We start from the raw sequence: 26,954 nt of genomic DNA, 5'->3' as shown, positions 1-26,954 counted from the left end.
AATTTTGAGACTTGAGCAAACAAGTTTGACAAAAGTTCAGTTCTGATTTGCTTTGAAGTTGAGCTGTGCATTTTTCCTTCCATGACAGGTATGCAATGAGAATTCTCTGTTCAAAAGCCTATCTCGTTACTTGGTTCGCCGGAAAGACCCCGAGCTCTGGGCAAATGTCCTGCAGGAAACTAATCCGTACAGAAGACCACTCATTGACCAAGTAAGAATCAGTGACAACTTTGTACCTGAACTCCACCAGCATGTAGTGTGCACATGGCCAGTTCTATATAATGGTTTTTAAATGTTGCGTGGGGCGGTGTGGTGGTAAACGTACTGTATCCTGAAACTACATCTATATTGCAGTTTGCTCTCTGGCATCCACCAGTATAACTTGTTCAGGAAACTCTGAAATGTACATCTTTCCGAAGCATTCATGGCTTACTATCTTGAATTACGAGCAGAGGGTAAATTTTGTACCGTGACCGTGGTTCATTGAGATACGAGCTACCACCACTCATGGTGTCGCCAACCAGTTTGAGGTCCTCAGATAGTGGAAAAGCTGGGCTTGTAGCTACCTGACCTCCATGGATTATTTGGGTAATTTGGTGGGTATGTGGTTCAAAGCTTGAGCTGCTTGTTTTTCCCCAGGTGGTGCAGACTGCTCTGTCAGAAACACAGGATCCTGAGGAGGTGTCTGTTACTGTGAAAGCTTTCATGACTGCAGACCTTCCCAACGAACTCATCGAATTGTTGGAGAAAATTGTCCTGGACAATTCTGTTTTCAGTGAGCACAGGTAAATAGGTGAACATGCATTTTAACCTGGTAACTAACTTGTATCGTTTGCAGACTCGTTCCAGTTGTGCTGTGGAACAGTACTGGCTGCAGAGACCCAAGACTGACTACCCACCAGTGCTTAAATGATGATGTCTTGTTGTCATGCACTCAGAAGGGCACTGGATTTTCTAATTTACAAGGCCATTAAAATGAAGAACTTTATTTTTGGAGAACAAAATTGGTATATTTGTATGGTAAATTGCAATTAATCTTTTGTTGATGGGTGAAAGACCTCAATGTACCCAATTGCATTCTTTTGTACTATTAAGGATAGATGTGTAATTGGACACTGCCAATGAGATGGGGATGTTTACATTTTTATTTGTCCACAACCCTTATTGTACACTTTGCCAGTTGAAATGAAATGAAAGTAAATTCTGTTTAATGAGTTTATTGTCATATGCACTGTATAATGTACACGTGCACTGAAATTCTTTCTCGCTGTGACTAAACAAGCATGTTAATAAAAATTATAGTGGTAAATATTTTTGAATTAAGAGAGAATAAATGTTTTACAGAAAATCTATTTGGCGTTCCTGTTCTCCAGCAAAAGATTTTTTTCAGGGTCATGGTCTTAAAATCTGGTCTTGGTAACTTTGCTTCTAAGATTAATCTTTCTGCCTTGACAGAAATCTGCAGAACTTGTTGATTCTTACTGCCATCAAAGCTGACCGGACCCGTGTGATGGAGTACATAAACCGCCTGGACAACTACGATGCCCCTGATATCGCCAACATTGCCATTAGCAACGAGCTCTTTGAAGAAGCTTTCGCTATTTTCCGGAAGTTTGATGTGAACACCTCTGCAGTGCAGGTAGGATGATGGAACTTGAGTGGCTCACGCATGGTAGAACCTGGGCAGTTCGAGGGAGATAAACAGTGTTAACACATTCTGCAGGTGCTGATTGAACACATTGGCAATCTCGACCGTGCCTATGAATTTGCTGAACGGTGCAATGAGCCTGCAGTGTGGAGCCAACTTGCTAAAGCCCAGCTGCAAAAAGAAATGGTTAAAGAGGCCATTGATTCCTACATCAAGGCAGATGATCCTTCGTCCTACATGGAGGTTGTAGAAGCAGCCAACAAAAGCGGTACATTTTTCAATTGATTGGGTTCCATTGTAACTAAGCCTTTAAGATTTAGAATTTAAATCTCTGTCATCTGTAGGGTAATGGCACACCCGAGCAAAATGGTCTCCCAACTATCACAACCTGGGTTCTGTTCCGACATCTGGTATTGTGTGTGTGGAGTTTGCATATTGTGACCCTGTGGATTTTCCGGGGTGCTTGGGATGCCTCTAATGTCACAAAGATCTGTGCTTTTAGGTTAGGTTGCCTCTTGTGTGGGTGGTTTGAGGAATTGATGGGCACGTGGGGAGAATGTTGCTGGGGAATGGAGTCGACTCATGGCCTTAATCCATTCTGAGCTGGAGGACAAGGATTGCGGACACACTGCTAATTGCCTTGAGTTTTTCTCATCAGGGAACTGGGAGGACCTTGTTAAATACCTGCAGATGGCCAGAAAGAAGGCCCGGGAGTCCTATGTGGAGACAGAACTTATTTTTGCATTGGCAAAGACGAATCGGTTGGCAGAGTTGGAGGAGTTTATCAATGGGCCAAACAACGCACATATCCAGCAAGTAAGTACATGTATTTATTTCCGAGCTCCCAGCAAGCAAGGTGTGTGCAAATGGGATTTGGTTATTGTGTATTCAGTTCAGAGGATTTAAAATAGAAAATACCTTGACCAGGGACCATTTTATTTTCCTTAATCAAAACCAGCAAGTCCAGTTATTGGCAGAGATCTGCTGGCGGGGCTTCCACAAGTGTGTGTGGAAGAGCTCCTGGTGTTAACCATTTGATGCGTCTTGTTTTCCCCATTTAAAACTGGATAATGTGAGGAATGAGCTCTGGTGAGAGCATGGGCTGGATTTGGCCATCAGCTCCTCGTGCTTCTAACCATTCCATAAGATTGTGGCTGATCTGATCTCTACCTTGATGTCACCTCCCGCACCCCATCACTCATTGTTTATATTACTCGTTGTTTAGATTGTCATCCATCTCTGCCTTGAATATGTTCAGCAACTCTCCCTCTTCTGTACTCGTGGGTCGGGAGCTTGAGTCATGACCTTGGGACAAAATCCCTGTTTGTCTTCCTAGGATTGCTCCCAATCCTGAAACTATACCCTCTGGTAGGGATGGTAGGGAATGTTGAGAACTGGAGGAATGACCCTCTGCTTTGACCATGTGCTTTCCCCTAGGATAAACTTTCCTTCTGTTCATGCATCAATCTTATCTAGTGAATCCAATCCAAGTATGTAAGTATCCAAGTAAGTGTTTGTTCCCCCCCCCCACCCCAGAAAAAGGCTATTTTGAGATTTGTTGCCCCACTGTGTGAGGCAGCATCATTTGTGCTTGAGTCAAAAATTGAGGAAAATATTTAAAAAATTCCGTAAGAGTAAATTTAATTCCACGTCTTGTACCAGGTTTAGAGTTGTGATTTGTGAGTTTACCTGAAGGGCCAATCGGGAGTCATTAGCCTTCCAGGTGTGGCCTCGTCAGCTCCATATGAAGTTGCATCATAACTTCCCTATTTTAATACTTCCTGATTTTGGGCTTTTTAAAAAAATTGATTAGCCGTCCTAATTTCTGTACTTGACCCCGAGATTCTTACTGAATTTGACCAAGTAACATGTGGTCACGGTAACATTTTTCAGGGTACAAAGTAACGTTTCAGTGATGGTTTGATGTTGGGCTTCGCTTTGATCTTTTCATTTACAAGCCGTTTGCTGGCAGGTTGGTGATCGCTGCTACGATGAGCATATGTATGAAGCTGCCAAGTTGCTGTACAACAACGTCTCCAATTTTGGTCGCTTGGCATCCACTCTGGTTCACCTGGGAGAATATCAGGCTGCAGTGGACGGTGCTCGCAAAGCAAACAGTACTCGTACTTGGAAGGAGGTACACTTTGTGAACTCTGCTAATACTTTGACTTCAAACATCTGGAGTCATCAGTGACATGTCGCTGCACACTTAGCGCAGCAGTTAGAGCAATACTGTTACAGCACCAACAATCGGGACCAGGGTTTGAATCCCACGCTGTCTGTAAGGAGTTTTTATGTTCTCCCCATGTCTGTGTGGGCTCTAGTTTCCTCCCACCCTTCAAAACGTACGGTGGGGGAGTGGGGGGGGGCGGAGGGTTGTAGGTCAGTCAGGTGTAATTGGGCATTGCGTGCTCGTTGGCTGAAAGGACCTATAACTGCACTACACCTATATAGGCCCAAATTGTTTTACTGCTCGAGAAAGAATAAGCAGAGATTGTCACCATCTCTTCAGATCTGTGACTGCTACTGTCCTGTTGGTACCATTACTGAGGTACAAGATGACCCCAGAATTTCCACTTACAAATGTAGGTTTTGAGCTGTACCCACTGTGTAAGATTGCCCCAAGTTGCACTTACCGCTGAGAGCTTACTGCCCCAATAGTCCTTTAGTAACCATCCCACTGACCAGTGGAGTGATGCTGTCACAAGATCTTAAAAGCAAATTACCCAGCGAAGGTTGAAATTTTATTTAGCATATTTTAAAATAAACCACCGTCGGCTCTTTTAACAGGCTATTTAAAGCCTGTATGGAGCTGACAGCAGTCAGACTGGGCAGATGGGCCCGTGGGGAAACGCTGAGGCTTCGCTGTTCGGCAACTATTGCAAATGGCAGCTGTTCACTTTGTTTGCTCTGCTGCTATTTTAAGGTATGTTAGGTTTATAATAATTTTTATTGTTCTAAAATAACATTATCATTAATCCAGCTTCCTAAATGCAAGTTTCAGTCAAAAAATATTTAGTGATAGGATGGTAGGAGTTATGCGAGTATTGTGCTTTTCTCCCTCACCATAGGGGACACTAAACCACAGGATATCAAGATTCGGATTTTATACTTGGCGTTCAAGACGATCATTGTTTTTGGGGTGACATTTTTAAGGTTTAAATACTGTCTTATACGTTGACATATACATATACAGTACTTCCTAATCTTTCCACGGCGGAGTCCTCCTGAAATGCACTTTATGCTGTGGACAAGTTTTGGTTGAGCAGGGGGATGCGACTGGGCCAGATAGAGGTGGATGCGTGAGAAAAGGTAAATTGATCCTTTACTTCCAACTTTCCTAAATACTTGGGTAGACTGGACTTAATTTCCTTTGTCCAGAACCACATTTTCGGTTGCCTTCTGCAGACTGGAGGCAAACTCTCAAGCTCAGTGCGACCACTTTGTGCTTGCTGTTGCTCTGTCGTTAACATCTTGAATCTGTCAGTTTTACCCCAATGCCAAGTTCCAATTTTTAGTCTCTTTGTGTGCAACAAATTCTCAAACAAAATACATTACATCAACTGGGGCACCCTTCTCTATCCTTCTTGTGACAACTTCAATCTAGCCAATGTGTCAAATGTGATTTTTTTTTTAATGTCACATTGTGACTGCTGAATCCTTAAGTGCCCTTAATCTTTAAAAAGGTCTTTTCCCTACAAATGTCAGATACTTTTTTCTCTCTTGAATATCATTAAAAAGGGAACGGCATTGCAACTTCAAATATTAGTGCAAAATTTCAGTTTCCACTTAGTAGGAAAGAAATTTCACTTCACGATTGATTCTGACATGGGGTTCTCGATCCACCACTAATTCTGTTCTTCTGGGTTTTCAGGTGTGCTTTGCGTGCGTTGAAGGGAAGGAATTCCGTTTGGCTCAGATGTGTGGTCTCCACATTGTTGTGCATGCTGATGAACTGGAGGAACTAATCAACTACTATCAGGTAATGCATGCAGTGTTGGGAAAAGGCTTGGACCACTGGATATGTCATCTGGGGAAGCCTTGAAAAAAAATCGAGTACTTTTGCTAACAATATTATTACAAATTAGACCGTGGCATTTAATTAACAAATCGACTTTGTAGATTGTATTTAGAAATTGCTCATCTTTCCTCAAGTTTATTTGTCATCTGATTGTACTGTACAACCCAATGAAATAACGTCCTCCGGTCCACGGTGCAGATTGGGGCTAACACACATACGGACGTAACACACCTACAGACAAATAATGCATATACACAGTAGATTACTATTTATTAAGAATATTTTAGGATGTCCTGGAGAGTTGCTTTAGCAGTCTCATTGCCTGTGGAAAGAAGCTGTTTATCTGCCTAGCTCTGATACTTCTGTATCTCTTTCCTGAAAGCAGTTGCTGGAAGATGCTGCACGTGGGGTGGTATGGATCCCCCCTGAGTTTTGTGAGCCCTCTTTAAACAGCATTCTCAGTAAATCTCATCTATGGGCGGTGGGGGGGGAGGGTTGGTGTGAGGAGAAGGGCAAAACCCCAGTGATCCTCTCTGCCCCTTTTATGGTCCTGTGGATTAACAGCAACCAGATCACGCTGGGATGCAGTTGATTGGCGCACTTTTGATTGAACTCCTGTAAAAAGTTGACAGAATGGAGGCTGGTAGCCTTGCCCGCCTTAGCCGTCTAAACTTTTCAGAAGATAAGTCGATCAGCTTGAAATTTGATTTTTGAACTGTTCTGAGATTCCATTTGGCACCCTCTGCTTGCAGGACCGTGGTTACTTTGAAGAACTAATAACCATGCTGGAGGCAGCTTTGGGCTTGGAGCGGGCTCACATGGGAATGTTTACCGAACTGGCTATTCTCTACTCCAAATACAAGCCACAAAAGATGAGGGAACATTTGGAACTCTTCTGGTCTCGAGTCAACATTCCGAAGGTGATCAATCCATTCTTGCATTTTTGTGAATGATAGCATTTCTGTACTTGAATGGCTACTAACTGCACGTATAATGCACAGGTGCTGAGAGCTGCAGAGCAGGCTCACCTATGGGCAGAGCTTGTTTTCCTCTATGACAAGTATGAAGAGTATGACAATGCCATTATAACAATGATGAATCATCCAACTGATGCGTGGAAGGAGGGACAGTTCAAGGACATTATCACAAAGGTAGTCTTCAAAGGGCGATTCTCTACCTGGTCTCTGGTGGGGGTGAATGGCATATTCCTTTCCAAGTGAGTACAAAATCCAATTAGTGTTTGATCTGAGGAAATATCTGGAACCTCATTGTCCAAAGTAATGGTTCAGAATCAGAATTAGAATTGATGGTCACCAGCACGTCATGAAATTCGTTGTTCTTGTGACACAATCAAAGTGCAAACGTTATATAAACCACCTTACAAAATAAATAAAAATAGCACAAAACAAAAGTCAAACCAAGGCAGTGTCTTTGGTTCATTGTTCATTCAGAAATCTGACAGCGGAGAAGAAGCTACTGAGTTCTCCTCTTCAGGATTCTGCACCTTTTCCCCGATGGTAGCAGATGGCCTGGGTGGTGGGGGTCCTCGAGGTGCTTTTTAAAGCACCGCCTCTTGTAGATGACCTCGATGGAGTGAAGCCTGGTGCCCGTGATGTGGAAAGCTGAGTTAATTAACCCTCAAGTTTTGGCCTGAGTGTTGGTACCTCTGTAGAAAGTTCTCCAGAGTCTTCGGTGACATACAGAATTTCTTCAAATTCCTCGCCACAAGCCTTTAAGATTTTAAAAAAAAAGCCCTGACATTACTGTTCCTGCCTGTAAATACTGCTCTTTAAAAACTAAAGATTGTTTAAAAAAAATTAATCTTGAGGTGAAAGTAGTTGTAAAGATGAGGATTTTAATACCATTTCTATCCACTGGGTGGCATTAAAACTGCTTCCGCAACTGCATTGGGAAAAATTTTAAAGTTGAGTCTATCGTTCCATTTCGTCAAGATTAGAGAGGGGGATGGAATTTGTAATGTAGGAAATGCAACAGGTGCTTGCTCAGAATGCTGCTCATGACTGGTTTGTAACGAGTACATTCAGGAAACTCAGATGTATAAACCTCCCAGAATTCTGTGTATTTGTCAAGAAAATTAGCTTGAATCACAATTTGCTACTTCTAATCAACATTTCTGGCTTCTGGGCTTTGTGACTTCCATATCTTTACTTCTCCAGGTGGCTAATGTGGAGCTGTATTACAAAGCAACGCAGTTCTACTTGGAATTTAAACCTCTCTTACTGAACGACCTGCTCATGGTGCTATCTCCTCGCCTGGACCACACGCGTGCAGTGAACTTCTTCACCAAGGTACCTTCTGGATCTTCTACGACTCGTCCTGCAACGGCGGTACTCAAAGTAGTTCTGCTGGCACAAATGAAGCATTGAAATCGGTAGTCAAATGATTCCCATGGTTAACATGGCTAGCGTTAGCAAAAGCAAATATCTGGCACCTCTGGGTAGGTGGCGGATAAGTGATTTTGCTGATTGCTTGAGTGTGGCCAACTGACCGCTATGGATGCCAATCTTAAACTTTTTTTTTTAACCTATTTATTTTTCCACGGGGTTTTTTTTTGCCAGTTACTTGAGGCTGCTGGTTGCATGAATTCTGGATAATGGAGATTTTATATTTTTGCCGTTGCTATGAAGCAGTTTCTCACTAAATTCTATGATAGTGAAAAGTTTTTCTGACCAAATGTGCCATTCGTACTTTGAACATTCAACATAAAATCATAAAACATTAGTGCAGTACAGGCCCTTTGGCACACAAATATTGTGACAACCTATATATGTGTAGTAACTAAACTTTCCCTTCCCCATAACCCTCTATTTTCCTTTCATTGTTGAGTCTCCTAAATACCCCTATTGTTCCAGGCACTCTTGGCAATGCATTCTAGGCATACACAACTCTTTTTAAAAAAAACTTAACCCTGATATCTTCCCCCAAACCTCTTTCCCTTCACTTTTTCCATGTGTCCTCTGCACAGGAGCAATCTAATTCATAGCTGAGAGGACCTGGAGCGTCTTGTGTTTACCCATTATCTACAAAATGGCAAGAATTAGTTTATTCTGCCCTCTTCCTGATCCAGAATGTGGCTGGTGAATTGTGATGGTAGCTGCCCACTCATCTGAAATCAGCTATTGGATAGGTCAATGGTTATGTAACGGCACTGATTTGCCACAGCTTATGAACAAATAAAGGATCCACTCTCTCATTTCTTTCAGCGCACCATGAAGTCGACTTTCTTTTTATTATTCACTAGACACAGCATTGCATTCTTCAGCACCCCAAACACCACCCTGCTAAACTCTTCTGATCTGCTCATTGTCTCACTGCCACACGGGTGATCCTGACACTCTCACTCTCCTCCCGATGAAGGTAAGTTGGTGAGCTTCCCAGGTGGAGAAAGTCAGTCCATCCAATTGCTATCTATTGGTTCTGCACGACACGGCTCTGATAGAAAAGTAAATGGACAGATAACATGAAACCACAAAGCAATTGTTGCGTTGTCAAACTCTGGCAAACTTTTAAAAATAAAAACAACAAGCTGATTTTAAATATAAAACCCTGTTACCTTTGACTTTAGACAAAAGCATGTGCTGTTTGTGTTGTGTTGGTGATCCTGAATGGATTAATTTGCTCCTGAATACTAACATCTCCTTGGCAATGTTGACAACACCGTCCCACTGAGGATTCAATTTGGAAAAGCAATGTTTTTGAATTGCACAATGTAATCTGATATTTAGTGCTCTCCTGGGACCATGGGCTGCCTTATAAAGAGTTGAGTCATTTATCCATGTAAAGCAAAAGGCAGCTGCAAACATTTGACTTGTCTCCTCAGGTGAAGCAACTGAATCTTGTTAAGCCCTACCTGCGCTCTGTACAAAGCAACAACAACAAATCAGTGAATGAGTCGCTGAATAATCTCTTCATCCAAGAGGAGGATTACCAGGTGAGCCGAACAAGGAAGTGGAGGATGGGAACGGAACAAATAGGACCAGGAGTTGGCATCTGGCCCATCGATCCTGCTCTGCTATTCTATAATATTATGGCTGATCTGGCTGCAGACGTGGGTGCACTGTGCACTGACCCGACTGCTCCCCTAACCCTTCATTCCCCTTTCTTGAACATAGAAAATTACAGCACAGTACAGGCCCTTCGATCCTCAATGTTTTGCAGACCTATGTATTCTTACCAAAAAAAACTACTAAACCTTTCTTACCTTGAGACCCTCTATCATCCATGTGCCTGTCTAAGATTCTCTTAAATTTCCCCAATGTTCCAGCTCCACCACCACTCCCAGCAATGCATTCCAGGCACCCACAACACTTTTGTGTATTGGGCAGAGAATTCCCCGGATTCCCTGCTCTGGGAGAAGCAGTTCCTCACCTCTCTCTTGGTCTTGGATCAAGTGGTGCCACTTCTCATTTTCAGCCATATATTAAATAAAAAGCAGGTGGATAAATCTCGTAATCTTAAAGATTGTTAATAAGAATTGATTGATGATTTAAGCCAAAGTGTGGGTGGCATTAAAGGTTCCTTTCATGATCAGAATTTATGGTCATGAACGTGTCATGAAATTCGTTGTTTTGTGGCAGCATTACAGTGCAAACATTTATATAAAGCACCGTACAAATTTAAAAATAGTGCAGGAATAAGTCATACTAAGGCACTGTCTGTAGTTCACTTCATTCAGGAATCTAATGGTAGTGGGGAAGAAGCTGTAATAGTACATATAAAATATGATATACTTCAACTTTTATCTACCGTCAGGCAAAGGGTCCCCATGAGCATTGCCCCGTGCCCCTAACAAAAGAGAGTCCCTTCAGAGTCGCTGAGTGTGACTGGCCTTTCCGGGTGTGTCCGTCTGATATCAAGTCCCACGTATGAAATGGTGACTGGTTTTTTGTTAACTTTGTGTAATGACTGAAAAATCTATGTTTCTCTCTGCCTAGGCTCTCCGCACGTCGATAGACGCCTATGACAATTTTGACAACATTGCCCTGGCTCAGCGGCTCGAGAAGCATGAGCTGATCGAGTTCCGTCGCATTGGTGCTTATCTTTTCAAGGGTAACAATCGCTGGAAGCAGAGTGTGGAGTTGTGCAAGAAAGACCGCCTGTACAAAGTAAGAACTTCACGTGCAAGTGAAGTGAACTGCACGTTTGCATCTCCCTGGGATTGAGCTTGCATGAAGTGGATTGAAGCAATCCTCAGAGTGAAGCAGAGATTAGTCATGAAAGGCTGGTTGATTTGTGGAGTCGAACTGGAATTAAATGGTTCACAGCTTCAGGTTTAAGGTCTGATGGAACAGGGAAGCTTTGCTTGTGCTTGCTAGTTGGTTCTCAAATATATTGTTATTGAGTTTAACATAGAAGCATACATAAGGAATTGACAATTGCACAATAATTCATTTATCGAGCTGAGAAGAGAGTACCAATCTTCATCTGAAAATGTTCAACTCTCATTCCCGATCGCTTTTTTTGACTATTTCATTTAAAAATTTCTCCATACACGTAGAGTCAAATTTGATATATTAATACAAATAAAAAAACAACCTAAAACTACATATATGATGGTGTATAATCTTCCCACATTAATCCCTCCCCGATCCCAATCTCTCTTGATCCCAGCCATGTAAACTGAATTTAAATCCAATAAATTATTATAAATACGTGATATTTATAATGTATTTTCACCATGAAAATAAAACCATAAATTAAAAAATAGATCAAGATATTAATATTGGAAATTCGCAGAAAATCCAAAAGTTTAGATTGAACAAAATGTCTAATTTGTAAATATCTTTAAAAAAAAAAGTGTCTTTTGGAAAGATTAAATTTTGCTGATAATTGTCCAAAAGAGGCAAAATTTATCTCGAATAGAGAGATAACTAAAACTTTGAATATCTATTCTATGCCATTTCCTTGTCAATGAAGTCAGTGAATCACCCCTATTGGGTAGAAATGAAATTGCAGTTCTCCAAAAAAACTTCCATGTTGGCAATTTTAGGATCCTCATTTACCATTTTCCTTGTCCAAATTGACACATAATCTGTTAATGAGAAATAGGTTGAGAATTTTGGAAATTCTTCGAGCTTGATGGTTTTTCACTGGCTCGTCCTATTGTAGATAACCATCTTTTTCAACCTTGTTGGATGCAGGTTTCAAGGAATGGCATAAAATAGGTATTCAAAGTTTTAGTGATCTTTAGTTGGTTCTAAAGCTGCTATTTTGAACTAGAGATTGAAAATGCATCAATTGACTCACTGGGAACCCTGCTTTCGAAACTGGCTAGAGAAATAAAAATTCAATGGGAAATGGATCAGTGAACAATAAATGAAATGATAGAATATACAGTAAAACCCCCCCTAGTATCTGGCTATGGGGATTGGAAGATGCTGGATAAGTGAATTTTCTGGTTGCCTGATTGGTGAACTAATAACGAGACACACCAATTAATTTTTTTTTTGCCAGTTGCTTGAGGCTGTCATTTGATTGAATTCTGGATAATGGGGTTTTTAACTCTGCTTTTGTGGTGCCTGAGAAAATGAGCCAAACTGAAGGTTCGCTGAGTGTATTTGCAACAGTTTGGGCGAAGGCTTGCTCCTCACTGTATGAGGTACTTGTGTAAAATCCTTTGCAGATGTTGTTGTACAAAGCCCTTGAGTCTTGGCTGCAGGTTTTTGAGTACAGGAGACGTGAACTGGTTGTACATCTGGAGCTTGGTGCATCTGCCTTATTACATGCATCAACCAGCAGTGCTCTGCTCTGTTTCAGGATGCGATGCAGTATGCGTCAGAGTCCAAGGACACGGAGCTGGCAGAGGAGCTGCTGCAATGGTTCCTGGAAGACGGAAAGAATGAGTGCTTTGCTTCTTGTCTGTTCACGTGTTACGACCTGCTTAGGCCTGATGTTGTGCTGGAGTTGTCCTGGAGGCACAACATCATGGATTTCTCCATGCCGTACTTTATCCAGGTGATGAGGGAGTACCTCTCAAAGGTAGGTAACTGCTGTTAAGGATAAGTGTGACCTCTCGCAGCTTAAGGATCACACCAAGCCCCAATGTATTCACCATTGTTAAATACCCTCGTTGAAATATCACCAAGGGTTCTTGGCCTCGTTCCATGATTTAACTGGACAGTTAGTGAGAATTCACTGATTGGGACATAATTGCTGGTTTCATTTTTGAGACTTTTTGGTTATTGCTGAAAGATTAAAAAACGAGGCAGACTGAATAAAGGCGAGTGACAGCTGAGCCTGTTATACACCTAATGTGATTTATCACCAAATTTAAACCGTGCTGTCTCGTCCTGGTCTCCTTGAGACGTGGCTGGAAGGCCCGGTTCCATTGGACAGGCAGCACCTCTTTTGCTGCTGAGTGGATGAAAGTTGCTCTCCGCCCAATAGAACAGCAAGATTTTCCCCTGCTGCCTCAAGGGTTAATACACGGGCATTACTGAAGTCTTCACTCTCTGAGAGCTTACATTTCAGAATATTATTCTCACAGTTTCGGAAAGAAATATATATTAATTTATTTCAACGTCTTGTAAGATGGTTTAAAACCTGTTTTCATTGTATCCTATTTTTCTACAAATCATCTGTTTGTGCTGGCTAACATCAGATTACTCCCAATATGTATTCAGTGGTAAAAATGTGGTGAAGTAGCCATCGTTACAGCACTTACAACTCGCCAGTAATGTTGGCTAATGGCAGTGGGCCACCAGATGTGGTCATTCTCTGCTTCCACTGTCAAGTTCCATTGTTAACCCCACTGATCGTCATTGAAGCTGCCTCACTTCCTTGGAACCCTGTTTTCACATTGACTCGACCAGACATAATTATTTGGACAATAAAAATTAAATCCTCCTATTGTTCACTGTTTCAAGTGAAGAGGATAACATTGTGGGTTGTTTCAAGCTTTTGGATGCTTCAGAATTATGAACTGTTTGGGCACTACCAAATGATAAATGAATAGTCCCAACCTCATGTGTGGGTGATGACTTGCTGCACTCTTGTTAAAACTTGATCTGAGCACTGTTAAATTGAATAGAATTAAGTGATGATGAAGTTCTGGGGCTTGTTAAGTCACCCCAGACTTTTATCCGATTCCTATATCCTTCTTGCAGCTGTTTCCCCAGCAACCTTGTGTTCCTGTGTAGAACTGATCTTTTGTATGCTTGCAGTGTCAAAGATTTTTCTGTACTTGGTGGTAAGCTACTTTATTTTGCTTGCAGATGAATGGCATAATAAAAGTGGGGTTGGAACGCAGTTTATTCTGCTTTATAGTCTACCTGAAGAAGTGTAAAATTTGGGTCAAGAACTATTTAAAAACTATTGTCCTTTCCAGATAATTGCTCTGGGACTAAATCACTTGTTTCCCCACATAAGAGACTGAGGCACGTGCTTTCTCTTTAAGTCAGTCAAATTGGTCTATTTAACAGCCCAAGGCACTTTACAAAAAACTGAACACATTAGTTGGGTTTGGGAAATGGTTGATTTAAATTGGTACTGCAGTCTTTGGATTTTTCCAATTTCATTAACCCTTTGGACTCTGTGTCCTGGTTTTCACGGATGATGAACAAGCACATATACTGTGTCCCTGTTTACTGGGATTGGTTTTATACCCAACCACCAGCTTGTTTGTACTGTAGTTTCCCCATGGACCCAGTCTGGAGTACATATGAAAGGTTAAAGGTGGCTGCAGTCTAAAGGGTTAATTGCAATCATTTTTGCTCCATTCAATTTTATTCTGCCAGTAATTCATCTGTACAGTTGGTGTCCTTCCTGATGTTTTGTGGTACACTAAAATGCTGCTCTTCACTCTTCTCTTCCCCTCCCCTCCACCCCCCTCCCCCCCTTCATTGAGTTCTCTTTGCTGTGTTGCTTCTCTCCCCCTCTGCTTTGTGTGCTGCACCTGGAGTTTGGATTCTAAGCTGCTACCCTCTGAATTTCCTTGCAGGTTGATGAAATAAAGAAAAAGGTGAAAGTTGACTCATTTTCCATCTTAGTGCTAGAGACTCAGGAACTCTGCATGCATTGTTTCCTTACCATCTTACACTGCTTTTTAATTCCACTAAATCCACTGCAATTCCATTTCAAGCAGATCTGTTGTAGTGATGAGTGAGGATTCCCAGCGACCTTGTAGTCACTAGTAGGAGATGTGGTGATTGGTTCCCAGTCTTGAAACTGGATTTTTTTTTCCAATTTTGAAATAGTTCTCGTTTGTTGTGCAACAGTAAAAGAGGTGACTTTGAAGGCTTTTGTAAATGGATGTTCCCCCCCCTCCCCCCCCTCACCATGTTGTTTTGGAGTTTGCATTAACACTAGCTGAGATGTTTACAGTCAAGGTATATTATTTCAAGGATCCCTTCCAACTGCAGCATCAAATTTGCCCGACTCATTGAAGTAACAATAACATTTCGCAGTCCTTGATCAGATTTGTGCCACTCTGAGGTGGCTGCATAGGTGAGGTTTTCCCAGGGACTCTGGGACAGGGCCAACAGTTGCAGCCATTCGTCAATGTTTCCTCATAATTCCCCCTCTCCCTACCAATCCCAGCCATTGTGTGTGTGAAACAATGGGTAACTGAACTGCAGTGTTTTCTTTCAAACTAGAGCATGAGCCACCATGTCTGTAAGGAGGTCGCCTTTGTGACCTTAAAGCATTGCTGTTTGGCTGCATGAGATTTTTGAACGAGTCCGTTTAGCAGAACCATCTCTGGTTCATCCTTTTTGCTCGGCTGCAGTACGATTGCCTCTTTTTCATGCACACTTTCAACTGAAATTGTCATTTTTTGATTTTAAAAAGTTTGTGGAAATAGCCTTTGTGTAAAAGCTAATTGCTCTTCACAAGGGGTCATTGAAGTTTGGTTCAGATCAGTTTAAAACTTTATACAGCATAGGGCTTGCTGTTCTGCTTGATAGTTCCAGTTCAGTTAATACCTTTTGCAGGAAGGTTGAGAGACATCCTAAGCTTCATTCATAAGATGAACAAATGCACCAAGACAACTTTTTGTAACTTTAAATTTGACAAGAATGATCGCACAATGGGCAGTGTGATGAGTGTAGCATTTAACACCATGCTAGTACAGTGCCAATGACCAGGGTTCGAATCTGGCGCTGTCTGTAAGGTGTTTGTTCGTTCTCCCTGTGTCTGGGTGTGTTTCCTCCAGGGGCTTCAATTTCCTCCAACCTTCTAAAACGTAACGAGGCTGTAGGTCAATTGGCTGTAATTGAGCGACAAGGGCTTGTGGGCTGGAAGGTCCCTATAACTGTGCTGTGTGTCTAAATTTAAATCTACTTTTATATGCCTGACCTGGGAGGATGAATGGTTTCTCTTGCTTTGTACATTCTTGGCTTTGCATGGGAAACGAATTCTGGCTTTGAAGTTTTCATGCAATTTCATGGGTAGGAAAGAAATTGCACAATTTGCTGCTTTCGGTGTGTCAATGGAAATCTTCCAGAACGTGGAGGAATATGCTACACTCAAAAAATCTGCATGTTTCCCATAATTTCATTAAGCCAAATGCAATCGTCAACTGTAAACAAGAGGCACCCGGTTAAATTTAAATGTAGAGCAGCTGAGGATTCAGATTGACATGAAGATTTGATGTAGAAACAGTAGATGATGCATGGGAAGTGTATTCAGGTTCTTCTGTGCTTTATTTATGGTGCACAAATACTGCACAGACCATGGCTGTCTCCCACTGAAATAACTGGCAAGCTTGCGTTACCATTTTGGCTCAATACTGGCATTTTAGGATCTAATTGCCTTTGGATCTGGCTGCCAGCATTGAGTTCCAGTTAGAATTAGTCTCGAAGTAACACAAAAATCTCCAGACACTGCAGTTGAAGTAAAAACACACAATAGTGGAGAAACCAAGTAGGTCAAACAATGTCCTTTATGCCCAAAATTTTGATCAAGTATCTTTGCTATATAAAGTACACTGTTTGACCTGCTGGGTTTCTCCAGAATTAGCATCTCATTTTACTTTGTCATTTTCTTGGGTTTTCTTTTGTCCCTAAGATGTGATTGGCTCCGGCCACTTCCCAATTTTTTAAATGTTTAAATTTAAAGAAATGTAGACATACAGCATGGTAACAGGCCCTTTGGTGCACAAGCCTGTGCCACCCAATTGATCTATGGAGAGAACGTACAAAATCCTTACAGAAAAGGCCAAATTCGAACCCCAGCTGTTGGCTGGTGCAACACCCCCCCCCCCCCCCGCGCGATCTAAATCTGGCATATTCTGCTTCAGAGCTTGTTACAATTTGAGATTTGTACTGTCTGTAAGTTGTGCTGATGGCTCTTGACTTTCTTTTGTGAAGGAACTGTTGGACACTTTCCTTTCGCTTCCAGTTGTTGGCTAGTTGTGTACCATTGGTTCACCTCCAAAACCAGCTTTCCCTGAGGAATTGTTCCTCTTTTATCACTTCACAACTATCTTCTTTTGTTTCATTGGAATAGGTGCAGTGGACTATTTGTCCCCTCGGGCCTCTCCTGCTTTGGGCAACTCTAACTGCTTACCCCGATTCTTGCCAGTTCCCCATAGCCCTTAATTTCCTGACTCTGGTCTATTTAAATACCCCTCAAAGGTGTTGCCTCCTGACCTCTAGGATAGAGGATTCTGGAGATTTGCCATCTTTTGAAGTTTCAGGCCCCGTGGTATTAAGCAATTCCCCCTTAATCGCTGCCTTGCAACAGGCCCATGACGTTGGTCTTGCTTTTTCCACATTGAACATCTGAATGCCCCTTGAGGCTCTGAAAATTGTGGCAACACTGTTTCTGTCTCCAGATATCTGATCTTCAGTGGTTCAGAAAGATTTGTGCAAGTTCTTGATGCATCTGAGAAACTCCTTCCCTTCCCTGTGCTTTTACATGGGCTACAAAGTCTCTGAGGACCTGTTGGATAACAATATGAATAGTTTGACCCACCCTTTCCTGTTCAAGTGAGTTTCTTGTGTCGGTAAAGACTGAAGGGAAATTCACAGGTGACTTCAAGGCCCGTGAAGTATTGATTCTCATTCTTGCCTGATTTGCTTTCAATATGGAATCCAGCCTCTATGCCCCCCCCCCCCATATAAATAACAAAATATGGCTGTAGTTCCAGTGCATGGTGAGTATTGCAAGGTGAATAGTGAATAAACTTCACCCAGAGGGTAGTGGATATTTAAAAGTCTCTGTGGCAGTTGTCAGAGTAATTGGATTGGCACTGAGGTGTGGGTAAATGGTATCTGTATGTGTTTGTGTATGTACAGTTGAGCCTGAATTCTTTATCTTGGACCTCTGGTAATTGGATCAAGATCTATTTCTGTTCTGATTGGTAGCTAGTCTACAACTGCCTGTGTTAACCCTTTGGACTCTGTGTCCCGGTTTTCAGGGACTACCAACAAGTGCACATACTCCATGTCTCCGTTTTCCAGGACTGGTTTTATTCCCAACCACCAGCTGGTTTGTACTGGTTTTGGTACTGCAGTTTATCCATGGACCAGATATGGAGTGCGGAATATATTATGAAAAGTTAAAAATGGCCGGAGTCCAAAGGATTAAAAGTGGTCATGGACTGGCATCTTCTGCAGGAGATGTGGAGCTTCCAGGTCTTGGATTATTCACTTGATTTGATTTTTATGTTGTCCAAACAGTGGATGACGCTACATTTAAGAAAGCATATTTGGATAAATCTGTATAATTTGAAAATTCAGCAATGTACTTTTTGGTTTGAAGACCCCGGTCTTGGTGCTTGTGCTCCATATTTAATGCATGCAACCGAGATGCATAAATGTACTGTCTGTACCATGGTGCTGAGTTTTCACTCTATCCTTGCATGTGGAACATAAATGGGGTTTTCCTGCTTCGGTGGTTACTGCTCAGGGTTATGTGGAATGTATGGCATAAACTGGCAATTTGGCCTGTATTTGTGCTCCAGCGCCATCCCTTCACTTCTCTCTTGTGCTTTTGCTGCCTCCCTGGAAGTTTTTGCCCACTAAGTTTTGAATTCCCTTTGGATCTCTTGGCAACTGATTGATCTGTTGTGCAAGCATTATTGGACTCCTTGAGGCAACCTTTTGGCCTCAATCAGTCTGTTTATCCTTTGGGGTTAGTCTTCGAATGTTTTCCATTGTTGCCTCAATTTTTTAATGAACAGAACTCTTCCTACGTTGAAAATTGTATTGGAAAGAGTATCAATTAAAGATCATTTAACCTGTATTATTATTGGAAGTAGCTTCCACTGAATGCTCACTTGCTCGTTCTTCAAGAACAATCGATTCAGCATCCATTACTACTTGGGTATTGTGGGGAAGTTGAATAAGGCTTGCACATCCTCATTGTTTAATTTGTAGATCTATGTAACTATACCCAGAACAGAGGTAACTTGCTACTTGATTGAAACTTTAAATCCAAGTAATGAGCACCTTTAAATGATTTGCCTTATGGTTAAAATGCTCTTCATTAACATAGAATAAAAACTCTAGGCTTCATTTAACTAGTCTTAGAAAATACTAGATAACTAAATGGGCCCGTCATAATTCAATCAATTAACAGTTGATGGTTTTGCATTGCTTGCTGCAATCTATTGAATGCCACTCATTTGTATGTTTTGGAAATTTTAAGCATTTTTGAGGCTTTCCTTGTGTCCAGTGGAATTGTCACTTTTGGGAGATGACTAATGGTTGTTTGGACTTTTCAGGTGGACAAGTTGGACGTATCAGAATCGCTGAGGAAAGAGGAGGAGCAGGCCACAGAGACGACACCCATTGTTTATGGTCTGTACACGACTCACTGAATGCTTTGAGTTGGATTGCTTTGTCTTTGATCCAGAACAGTTTGATGCTCAACTAGAATGTAAAAAAAATCTTGAGCTGTTTTCAGATGAACACTGGAGATAATAAACCCCTGCATATGTGGCAGTTGGCCAGTCAGCCCAGGCTGGACACAGACCAACGTGTGACTGGGAATCTGTACCCCCAACAGTAAGCAGGGATGGCTTGTAACTGCTGCACGTGGTTCAGTTTGAAAATAATATTTTCTGTACTTGAGTAGCTGATCATAAAATGTCCACCCCCCCCGCCACTGGTGTCAAACTCCAATTGCTAACTTTTTGTCCACAGAATTCTGTTTGATCTATCAGCGAACTGATCTGCAGATCCAAACTTTGCACACGATCAGGATGCTGCCTTGCCCTCAGCGCCCACTTGAATCCTGGCTCTGAAACCTGGTTCCTGTGAGCAAGTCTCTAGCAGCCCATGTGGTCCCTCAGCAGCAGAGCCCCTTACTTGTTTGCTACCCTTTTCTCTGTAGGGTTGTCTCCTCTGCTTCTCCTTCTTGGGGTGTGTTCTCCCCGAGTCTGCAACTTCTCGAGGCCGTGGCTAGCACAGGCACTCCCATCTTGGGCACAGAGCTCTATAGTTCCAGGATTTTACTCACAAACGTTGTCGGCTCCTTCAACAGGCTGTTTTAAGCCTGTACGGAGCTTTTGGCATAATGACTGGGCCTTTGGAGCAGCGCGGTCTCTGCTCCTGGCACTATACTCCTTTTTTAATTCGATGAAAATAATTCAATTTTTACCGATAGTCTTTGTAAACTCTCAGCTGTTTTTTTAAAAGTTGATTTTGATCTAAATTCAACATTTTCTATTGTTTTATCAATGATTTCATCTTGAAGGACTGATTGATTCTTGTATTCATTTTTCACCCTTGAAGCCAACAGGTAATTGTACCAATTTCTCTTCCTCTACAGGCCAGTCACAGCTGATGTTGACGGCAGGACCTAGTGTGAGTGTCCCTCCGCAGGCGGCCTTCAGCTACGGTTATGGTGCCCAATCTTTTACTCAGCCTGGCACATACGGGTACAGTATGTAAGGTAATCGCAAGCTACCCACCTGTTCAATGTCTGCCAGATTCTCTTCGTCCTGCAACAGAAGAGGAAGTAAAGCTCTTTATATATTGTATGTCATGAAGGACTCAAGTCTTTTTGTTTTTCTAGTTCTAAGCGTTTGGATCACAGCTCTAACTTGTTTCTCACATTCCACAGTAATTAGATTGTGATTTTTTTTTTCTCTTTGGATGGGAATGGTTGTTTCATTTAAAGCTCAGTGTGAGCTTATGTCCTGCAAAAGTCTGTTGTAAAGAATTTAATTTTCACTCTGTAATGAGGCAATACTTCAATGTAGTATCTCCCAAACATGTCAGCAGCTTGTCGGCTGTATTTAAACAAAAAAAAGTAAATCTTGTATTCCTAAACTGAGTACAGGACTTGGCTGCTTGTAAGATGATGAGCAAAAAAAAAAACACTAATCACAGTGCACGATCACCATGACCTGAAGGTTGGAAATTTGCTTCTGTTGAGGTGTTGGTTCACCTGACTCACTGGCATGAGCCCAAGTTTTAACTCTATCTATGCAGGCTCTGTTTAAACCCACCGTGGTTCAAAAAGAAAAAAATCCTACTTTATCATTCACTCCCTCCATGGTTACGAATGGCCTCTTTGTGCTAATACAGTGCTGATGTGGGACCATAAACTTCCCAAAACCGGTCTGTTTCCAACCCCATGCTACGGTCTTGCATTTGCTGGATATTGTGGTGTGTTCGGTCACTGTCTTTGAGTGTACAGAATAAAGAATTGATTAAATAGTCCTGATGGTTTTGTGCAATTTGAAAGCAGATTGAAAATAAAATTACAGGACTCTGGATCTCCTGGTGTCTGCATCATTCATTTCTTCTGCAGCTGTCGACAGGCTTTCTTCTCTCTGGCTTTAAATGGAACTGGGGAGAAGTTGCGCATCCCAGAAATCAGATCATTGTAACTCGACGATTTTGGTGGCTGCAAATGACAAATTCTTCAATTTTGTATAAGCAACAGTTTTTGAGTATTTAACTCCTGCTTGTGTCGAATATAAGTGAGATTTATGTGTACGTGGACACTTCTGAACAGCCCTGGGTTACTAATCCTTCATCTTGAGGACCTTGATCAGGATGAATTTGGGGTCTGTACAGACCTACTGGCATTCTGATTTAGATCTGGTTTCCTCTCATTGGTATTTCCATCTGGGCCATCACTAGATATGTTAGTGGAATCGGTATTCATGAATAGTTTCCAATGGTAGTATTATAACCAGACAGAATCTTTGCCTTCATAATTCCCAAAAATTATGCCTGCTTTGGACCTTTTTATTTCCAACCTCTGCTGAGGCAATCAACTGTCTCAACTTTACCACCCCCCCCTCGTATTCCAACCTCACCTCCTCAGAACACTCTGCCCTCCACTCTCCACAACAATCCCAACCTCCCCATCAAACCTGCAAACAAGGGTGGTGCTGTTGTGGTTTTGCACACTGACCTCCAATTTGCCAAGGCCAGTCGACAGCTCTCAGACACCTCTTATCAACTCCCCCCACAGAACCCCACCACTACGCATCAAGCCACTGTGTTGAATACCATATCCAATCATCACCTGTGGCACTTTCCCCATCCTCATTCTCTCCCACCCCCATCCTGCCCATTACTACCTACTGCCCAAGATGCACAAACCCAACTATCCAGGTAGACCTATCATTTCTGCCTGCTCTTGCCCCACTGATCTAGTTCCATCTTCACTCTATATCCCTCCCCATCTACATCTGTGATACCTCACATGCCCCATCTCCTCAATAACTTCAGATTCCACGAACTGGACGAATGGATGTCCAAGCCCTTTATACCTCCATTCCCCCCCACACAGGTCTGGAAACACTTTGCTTCTTACTGGATCAAAGACCCGACCAGTCACCCTCTACCACCACCCTCCTCCATCCAACTGGCAGAACTTGTCTCATCACTCTAAATAACTTTTCCTTTAACTCCTCTCACCTCCTCCAAATTAAAGGGTACCTGCATGGGTCCTAATTACCCATATCTCCTCCATTTGCTGCTCATCTGCCCAGGTCCCCTCTGCCCCCTAATCCTCATCTACCACCCTCCGCATCCAAAGCATCTGCAGGAATTTTTGACACCTACTGCAGGATCCCAGCACCAGACACATTTTTCCTTCTCCCCTCTCGGCCTTCCATAGGGGCTGCTCCCTCCAAATTTCTATTCCCAACAGAGGAGAGAAAATCGATTTGAGATTTTGAGCAGCCAGTGCATGTTTATTCCTGGCTTATTTGCTCAAGAAACATCCGGGTATTTCAGATGTTCGGTGGTAGAGTCAGTATTGGCCAAAAGGCGACCTTTTCATTAATGCGATCTCTGAGTCCCAGTTCTTGCTAATTGTATAAATGAGCAGTGCTGGGAAATAATTAGAAACAAAGTGCTTAACTGTAAATTTAGAAATCTTTTTCCTTTTGATCTATTTTTGTTGAGAATGTCTTTTCAAAAATCAATTAGGTATAATAATTGGGTTATGGAACAAAAGCAGAGTGGAATTACCATCCTTCTGGGATCAAACCCAGTTTATTATGTCTTGTTTTCCCTCTTAACCATTTACAGACTGAGCTCCACTCTCTGGGAGGCACCAACTTATGCTTGGTGGCAATGTGTTGCTATTTTATTCCTGCCAATGACCTCTTATGTCTTCATAAATGGCAGAACCTAGGAGGGGAGTTACTGTGGAGGATTTTGTTGGTTAGGGTAGGGTTAGTCTGAGTCGAGGTACCTGTTTGTTGGTGCAGACTGACAGGACTGCTTCCCTGCTATCACTATGGCTTAATTTTTCAGGTGAAAGCATTAGACTGCAGATGAACAGGACAACACCAGTTGAATATTGGTTATGGGAAATGTTGGAGTTTGCTCTGGGGTAAAACTTTCTTTTCAAGATAAAACAAAATAACTGCAGATGCTAAAATCTTGAATAAAATGAGGATTTGTGTAAACGCCAGTACATTGGTCAGCATGGATCTGTTGGACCAAAGGGCCTGTCTGCACTGTTTGAACATATTCTAACCAAGCACTGTAAACCTTTGAAATTCTCCATCTGTCAGTAGTTGAGGACGTGCTAGGTTCAGATTTATTTTTTATGTACAGGAATTGAGTAATTAGAACTAGCCAGAAAGTGGAAGACTCTCGCAGACTGACCGCGTTCCTGATGGAAAGTGGACAAAGCTCAAGGAAAGCAACTTCTCCTGTTTCTTATGCTCCACGATCCCACCTCTTGGCACGTGAATAACCACAGCAAAACAGCTCTTTAACAACAGTGAAGAGTTCTTTACATAAAAAAGCCATTTGGGGGAATGGTTTCTGACATTTGCTTTATTTTAATGAACGCTTCCCAGATGCCTCCAGCCACACGATGGTCAGGTTTGTACCGATCAGCAATGCTGTCGAGATATTAGTACTCTGTCTATTCCACTGAACTGTCCCAAGAGGGGTTGGGTGGGGGTGGGGGGGGGGGGGGGGGAGGAGGGGGAGAGAGAGAGGGCTAGAGATTTGGAATGTTAAGACTTCATCAGCATAGAATGTGCATTTCTTTAATGTGAGTAGGTGGGAGTTTGGTTGGAGAGGGCAGAAAGAGGCCATTCCTCAGCACTACCTGGGAGGTTTTGCTTGCAGTGGAGCCTCCATATTTGAGTGTTGAGGGACTTTCCTGCTCTTACCAATGAAGAGTGTAACAAGAAGGAATGCTGCACCTCCAGGGAGTGAAATGGGTGACCAGCTGAGCACATTGAGAGTGCTGTCAAGTCACTTACACTCCCCATTTGCCTGTTGTCACTCAGTTGAGTGTCTTGGCACCAGCAACACTGAGGTGTATCGTGATCGCTCCAATCTCATTAGTGCAGAAAAATAGCCAGATAATGTGGACTGACTGAGTCCTGCAGCCTATCTGCCGGGAAACACTAACTCTCTGGGTGATAGGTTCCAGATCAATGAGCCCATCCAACTGCCCTTCAGTCGTGGCACATCAATAAAGTTTCAGGTGTCCTGTGACTTTGTCCACCAGATTTGCTGGACCTGGTCCAATGCCCAGGACAGTATGAGATCCAGGTGCTACCTGAGTGCGGCCGGCGTCCTGGATCAAACTGATGGTCAGCCCCAGCTCCTTGGCGTGCATCAACAAGGCCCCGATGCTGTCCTCGTCAGGTGCCTTGACGACCACTTTGGGTTGCCCACTGTACTCCCACTGTCTGAGCAAATCGGGATTCCGCGTCTGGAGCTGCCTGTAGGCAGAAACAGCAGCATGGGAACACTGGGCTGCCACTTTACCTTTGCCCATCTTCAGATCGTTACGAACCACCAGAACCATTTTGTACTCTCCACCCTCTCCCATGGTGCTGGTCTCCATCATTTTGTTTCTCACTGAGGGCATGGATTTTAAGGATGCGACAAATCGTCCACGAATCATCCAACCCAGGCACAAACCAGATCCTATTCCAGCCAATATCCCTAAAGCTAACGGATTGCTCAGAGTCTCCATTCTTCGTGTCTGCAAAACCTATGAAAGTGAAGGACAAAGAAAGAATATTATGCCATTCAATTTCTTGAATCTTGCTGAGATTTTAATTCCTCATCCCCACATGGACCTGATTATCATCAGACTCATCTATTGCCAGAGTGAGTTCCTGAAGCATTAACTGATTAAACAAAAAGTCAATTGTAGCAGTTGGTGCGATGCTGTTACAGCGCCAGCTATTCAGGTTCAAGTCCCGCACTGTCTGTAAGGAGTTTGTACATTATCCCCGTGTGTCTGTATGGGTTTCCTCCAAGTGCTCCGGTTTCCTCCCACCATTAAAAATATACCAGGGTTGATTGCTAATAGGATTTTTAGGGTGGCATGGGCCAGAAGGGCTTATTAACATGCTGTATGCCTAATTTAAAAAAAAATGAATGGAATGTTGCAAATATTACAAGTGATTGCCTGAATCTGCAAAAAAATCTCATTTCAGAGGAGTTCAAGGATGGCCCTCCTGGTCAAATCAAGACAGAGGATCAGCCAAATATTAACTATCAGCATAAAGTTCAAGACCATTGAGACAGTTTGATAAAAGGTTACAACCTTTCTTGACCACTTAGGACTTGAGATTCTGAATTTGTTCAATGCATCCTAAAACTTGATTGGATTTTCCAATGACCACTTTACTCAATGTATGCTCTTGCAGTTGATCCACCAATTAGATTGGACAACGAAGATTTTGCTTCCTGAACAATTTTGGGTCTATTTTATATATTTTGAGGTGCTGATCAGAAAAATCACCTTAAAAATTTCCTATTGCATACCATTTTTTTTTAGATATAACCTATTTTTGTGATTTCCTGTCATATTTTGTTTACTTAAGCATTCAAAACCATGAAGGGCAATATGTTATTGAAAATTCATTCTCTGCATTCGCACTTGGACGTCTTCCCGGCTGATCTTGGTGCAGTCAGTGTCGAACATGATCAAAGGTTTCACCAGGACATTGTGATGGTGGAAAAGCAGCATCAGGGCAACTGCAATCCATCAATGCTGACGACTATTGTTGGACACTGACACAAGAGGCATCAGATGTTGAGTACAAATGAAAATCTGCAGGAAAGCATTTTTAGGTCAGTTGAACTGTCCAGATGTGATTAAACAGGATAAAGTCAATGAAAGGTAATTTAATGTGTCTCCAACTTGTGTGATATGGAAAATCTGAAATTTATCATAATCCCCAATTTTTTTTTTAAGGTGAACCTTTTGTAAGAAAAAAATGTTGTCTAGTGTTACCTGGAGGGCTCTTGACCACCATTTCAACAAAGCTGAATCACCCGGTTGCCAGCCATTTTAATTTAATTCCTCATCCCCACATGGACCTGATTATTATCAGACTCATCCATTGCCAGAGTGAGGTTAAACATAAAGCTGAGGAACAATTTTCCCCCACGAAGCCTAAAACATCTCTATGTTGCTGCCTGACCAGCTGAATCACTTTAGCTTCTCTTTGTTCACTGATAACAAAATCATTCTGAAGCCATAATCTGAGCCTATTTTGTTCTCAATTTTACAGATTTATTTGCACTGTGTACTAAAAATGAGGAAGCAAGTTTTGTTTGCCATTTATTTTCTATCGCAAAACTTCTCGTTTGTTGTTTCAACACACGTTCTGAGTGACAGCACGCTCCACCGTTTGCAGCTTCTAGCGTCTGTTGACTCATCCTCTACTTCAGACCATAAACATTTTAAAATTAAAAGATTGAATTGTTAGTGTTTATAACATCACGAAGACTTAGAATGGTGGAAAGTCCTCTCCATTTACATTTTGGGAAAATAAAGCAATAACGTGTTCCAGGCTAAGGAGTGGGAAGGGGATCAATTCGTTTTTTGCGAGCTGTGGAAATGGCTATCCTGTGATGCTTA

At 42.2% G+C, this 26,954-nt stretch overlaps 2 protein-coding genes across 5 annotated transcripts in view; one reads left to right on the top strand and one right to left on the bottom strand.

Annotated features, from left to right (window-relative positions):
• cltca (clathrin, heavy chain a (Hc)) overlaps positions 1 to 21,357 on the top strand; it is an 82,703-nt gene extending 61,346 nt beyond the window's left edge. Inside the window, exons 19-33 of the mRNA XM_069910975.1 lie at positions 89 to 211; positions 640 to 785; positions 1,456 to 1,639; positions 1,724 to 1,916; positions 2,307 to 2,464; positions 3,621 to 3,785; positions 5,523 to 5,630; positions 6,422 to 6,589; positions 6,671 to 6,820; positions 7,847 to 7,978; positions 9,511 to 9,621; positions 10,625 to 10,795; positions 12,447 to 12,668; positions 19,357 to 19,432; positions 20,406 to 21,357. Of these exons, the coding sequence (XP_069767076.1) occupies positions 89 to 211; positions 640 to 785; positions 1,456 to 1,639; positions 1,724 to 1,916; positions 2,307 to 2,464; positions 3,621 to 3,785; positions 5,523 to 5,630; positions 6,422 to 6,589; positions 6,671 to 6,820; positions 7,847 to 7,978; positions 9,511 to 9,621; positions 10,625 to 10,795; positions 12,447 to 12,668; positions 19,357 to 19,432; positions 20,406 to 20,527 (2,229 nt within the window). The 3' untranslated portion in view covers positions 20,528 to 21,357. The remainder of the gene's footprint in view (positions 1 to 88; positions 212 to 639; positions 786 to 1,455; positions 1,640 to 1,723; positions 1,917 to 2,306; positions 2,465 to 3,620; positions 3,786 to 5,522; positions 5,631 to 6,421; positions 6,590 to 6,670; positions 6,821 to 7,846; positions 7,979 to 9,510; positions 9,622 to 10,624; positions 10,796 to 12,446; positions 12,669 to 19,356; positions 19,433 to 20,405) is intronic.
• ptrh2 (peptidyl-tRNA hydrolase 2) overlaps positions 8,884 to 26,954 on the bottom strand; it is a 62,682-nt gene continuing 44,611 nt past the window's right edge. For 3 of the 4 annotated variants that reach the window (XM_069910988.1, XM_069910987.1, XM_069910989.1), the window contains one exon: positions 23,873 to 25,070. In XM_069910988.1, the coding sequence (XP_069767089.1) occupies positions 24,540 to 25,070 (531 nt within the window). In that variant the 3' untranslated portion in view covers positions 23,873 to 24,539. Of the gene's footprint in view, positions 9,123 to 23,872; positions 25,071 to 26,954 lie in introns of those variants that run through there. The other variant, XM_069910990.1, reaches the window with a different exon arrangement.

Source organism: Narcine bancroftii, chromosome 14 (genome assembly GCF_036971445.1).
Source record: "Narcine bancroftii isolate sNarBan1 chromosome 14, sNarBan1.hap1, whole genome shotgun sequence".
NCBI lineage: Eukaryota > Metazoa > Chordata > Chondrichthyes > Torpediniformes > Narcinidae > Narcine > Narcine bancroftii.
The sequence above is the reverse complement of the archived record's forward strand: the minus strand, read 5'-3'. Positions and strand labels throughout refer to the sequence as shown.